Genomic DNA, 3,616 nt, shown 5'->3' on the forward strand with positions numbered 1-3,616 from the left:
CCACAGGAATGCAAAACTCGATAAAACACTGTCCTAAAGTTTTAGCGTGCTTGACACGAGAGGAAATGAGCTAAATGTTGCCAAACTATTCTTTCGTCTAGTGAAGTGCCCGCGCTCTAATTTGGGAAGGAATTTCTATTTTGATGAATCCTAAAAAAATCTAACAACTGTTAGGTCGGTCGAAACGTACTCGGAAGTCTGCCTTTCGAGTCGCAGTTACAATACTGTTTCAATTTCATACAATTCTTTTTCTAGTTTCAATTCAAGCACATACAGCACTGTACCCAGTTATCTCGACCAGTTCCTAAATATAATGAGCATACCACGATCTCCCACATCACAATGATTCTTGTAAATAATTGGGTTAAGAATTCCTTTCACTGTCAAATTTGGTTCGGCCAGGGTTCGGCCTACAGCCACAGGGAGGAAAAGGATTCACTAAATGGCGAGACATTCAATGCCAATAGTTTTTGAAGGATGCGTCAGTCAGTCATCTGATAGAGATGTGTTCTTTGTATCCAATGATGTCTCTTTTGGGAACTGAGAGACAAAAGAAGCTTAACAAATTTGCAGTTTTGTCCTGAAAGCCTTGGAACCATGTTAGAATATTGATATATCGAACACGGTCTATTGGAGGCAAAGCATAGATGCACCGTTGAATAGCATTGTCAAGAAAATAATAACTAAAATGATCCATCGTAGGACGGGGACCCAATAATTTGCAATGCATAAAGCACCCTGCGTTTGGAGCCACCAAGAGTCTACCAAGGAACCGGGAAGGAGGAAACCAGAAGTAAAAGGTACGGAAAGTTGCAAGTTAAGATCCAGTCCTCAATATGTGATATCCTTAGCGCAGATGGCAAGAGGATATTTAAAGGCTGACAATTAATTTTACTTTTATGCGAGACACGCCGACTTTTCCCCAGCATTCATAGCTTTTTTGGGGAGATTGACAATCTGATCATTTTGAGGGAAGTTTACTTGAGGGAAAAGGCAAGTCCACCTCACCAAACAAGCCAAACTAGTTCAACACGCTGCATGCCTACGAGAGGCTAGAAACAATAGGAAATTTCCAACTTTTAGCTGTGAAAGTGGTCGCGGTCGCTTAAGAGAGTTGATCGCTTACAAGAGGTTTCAAATATAGTGATTTGACTTGAAAACTCTTGGTAGTTTGGAAAACTGCTCGTCGAGGAGAGGTAGTCGCTTACGAGAGGCGGTCGCAACCAGGCATCGGCTGCATGAATTTAAGCATCGTTTTGCAGAGATCTTGCTGTTTAACTTTTCCCAATAAAACGGATAATTGTATTTTTTGCTAAAGTTTTCAAAATTTTGAGGAGTAGAACCAAAGCAAATTTATTTACAAAAACAAGTTTTGTCATTGGAGCTTACATCCATGAAGTCAAATAAAGATGACATTAGAAGCTTCTGGCATTCGGGAAGCATGTTTCATTTAGACTCTCAGTGAATGTAGATTGAGATCAAAACAGATGTTAATTCTGTGTTTTCTTTGCATTTTATATACATTTGAATGAAGAGTTTTTTTTCCCCATGAACTCTGTCTCCTTCCTTTGGTCCACCTTCTTTGCTCCGTCTTTTTCCTTCGCTCAAAAACACTCCGCCACGTGTCGTACTTTCAACTTCTCTTCTCGGTGTTTGGAAATGTGGCCAAACTCGGTCTTTCGTGTTTGATATACTGACATGAAAATGAGTTCCGCCTAAGGTTTTTTTTTTTCATGCAAACAAACTCATTTTCATATGAAAGATTTTGCAGGAGGACTAGTTTTGAAACATAGGCTGAAGGTAATTCGGAAATGGACTATCTGTTAGATTCATGACTAAGGAAGAAATTAATTCAGGATAACCGGTAGAGTTTGCAGAATTTGCGAAATATTTCCTGCAGTTAAAATATAACGTTTGAAACTAATATTTAAACTAGACAATTCTTTATTATCACATGAAATAAAATGCGGATAGTTTAACCCCGGGAAACAACAACCATTGACTCATTGGGCTTAACCCAGCTGCTCACCTATGGCTAGTTAATTTGTCTTTCCAAAAACTATTAATCATTCTTGTACCGACATATTTCAGCAAACTTGAAATCAGGCGTTATAAAAAGCGTCTTGATCAGTAGTTCGTCAGATGTTAAGAAGCTGCTTTGTAACTTTAGACAGTGATAGCTGATCGATTCCAGTTTGCAGTTAAGCTACAAATAGCTATCTTGCAAATCAACATGGCAACTGCAAACTTTACTGGAGATGGACAGCAGAAAACATTTGAACAACTATTATATTCCCCAGGATTAATTGATAAACTAAGCGGCCAGTTGACATTTATTTCAGTTTTTAACTCTTTTCTGTCCGTTACTGCATTTCTTATGAATGCTCTGATACTAATTGCTCTTCACAAGGAGCCTTCGCTTCATACGCCATCCAAACTCTTGCTTCGTTGCCTTGCAACAACTGATGTCTGTGTTGGTCTTATTTCAGGTCCTCTTTATGTTATATGGTTGATATCTGCATTGAGCGAACATTGGAATATGTGCCGCTACATATCAGTGGCAGTTTCTATAACAAGCAATATTTTGTGTGGTGTGTCACTGGCGACTCTAAGTGCAATAAGCGTGGACAGACTTCTCGCCCTGTTGTTGGGACTGAGATACAGACAAGTTGTAACTTTAAACCGGGTCTATGTGGTCGTCATTAACTTCTGGTTTGTGTCCACTGTTTCTTCAGCAATGTACGCTTGGAACCCCCTTATAACATTTCGGTATGGCACCATAGGTATACCACTGTGTGTTATTATCTCGTTCTTCTCTTACACAAAGATTTTCCTCACCCTCCGTCATCACCACAATCAAGTTAAAGACCATGTTCAACAACCGAACCAACTAAATCAACTGAACATAGCGCGATACAAAAAGGCAGTGTCCAATACAATATGGCTGCAACTGACGCTGGTCGCTTGTTATCCATCCCTTGGTGTAGTGACGGCTTTGGCGACCAGTGGTGGACGATCTTTATCTCTTTATAACGCTTGGTATTATACAGTCACTCTGGCTAACTTGAACTCTTCGTTAAACCCAATTCTTTACTGTTGGAAGATAGGAGAAGTCAGACAAGCACTACAGAACACAATCAGACAGGTGCTTTGCTATCGTATTTCGACTTAGATGTTGTAGATCTGTACGATGAAAAGATAACAAAGTTCATGAAGTTTAAAGATAAAGATTTTTGAAGCTGTCGCAAAGATCGCGTGAAATTACACGGTGTTACATGCTTCTGTAGCAGTAAAGTAGTCGTTGGGGAAATTTCTCAGCGTTGTTTTAAATGAAGTCTGGTCTCAATAAAATCCTGTAGGTTTACAATTGTAAATAAAGAGATGAAAAAAGCAGCTTTTCTTCCCAACTCGACGAATGTTCACAAAAAGATGATTTGTTATAGGTGGTTAGGTGAAATCTGTACACGAGCCATGTGGTCCTTCAGCCCACTAACGCTTATCTCCGGTTTCTGTAGTATGAAGCGACCAGGACTGAGTATTTCTACTCAATATACATGTTGCTCGTTCTAAAGGTTGTTACCTAAAAGAGAAGGAAAGCAATAAATATATTTCCCTC

General features: G+C 39.4%; 1 protein-coding gene across 1 annotated transcript; it reads left to right on the plus strand.

The window, feature by feature from the left end:
- Positions 1 to 2,233: 2,233 nt before the first annotated feature.
- Positions 2,234 to 3,393, plus strand: LOC149116374 (melanocyte-stimulating hormone receptor-like). The gene has a single exon (XM_089278826.1). The coding sequence runs from the start codon at positions 2,234 to 2,236 to the stop codon at positions 3,170 to 3,172; it is 939 nt and encodes a 312-aa protein (XP_089134952.1). The 3' UTR covers positions 3,173 to 3,393.
- Positions 3,394 to 3,616: the final 223 nt, after the last annotated feature.

This window comes from Orbicella faveolata, unplaced genomic scaffold (genome assembly GCF_042242905.1).
Source record: "Orbicella faveolata isolate gen_17 unplaced genomic scaffold, um_ofav_v1 contig_12, whole genome shotgun sequence".
NCBI classification, from domain to species: domain Eukaryota; kingdom Metazoa; phylum Cnidaria; class Anthozoa; order Scleractinia; family Merulinidae; genus Orbicella; species Orbicella faveolata.

Coding starts and splice junctions, on each gene's coding strand:
- LOC149116374 (XM_089278826.1), top strand. CDS start 2,234: ATGGCAACTGCAAACTTTACTGGAGATGGACAGCAGAAAACATTTGAA.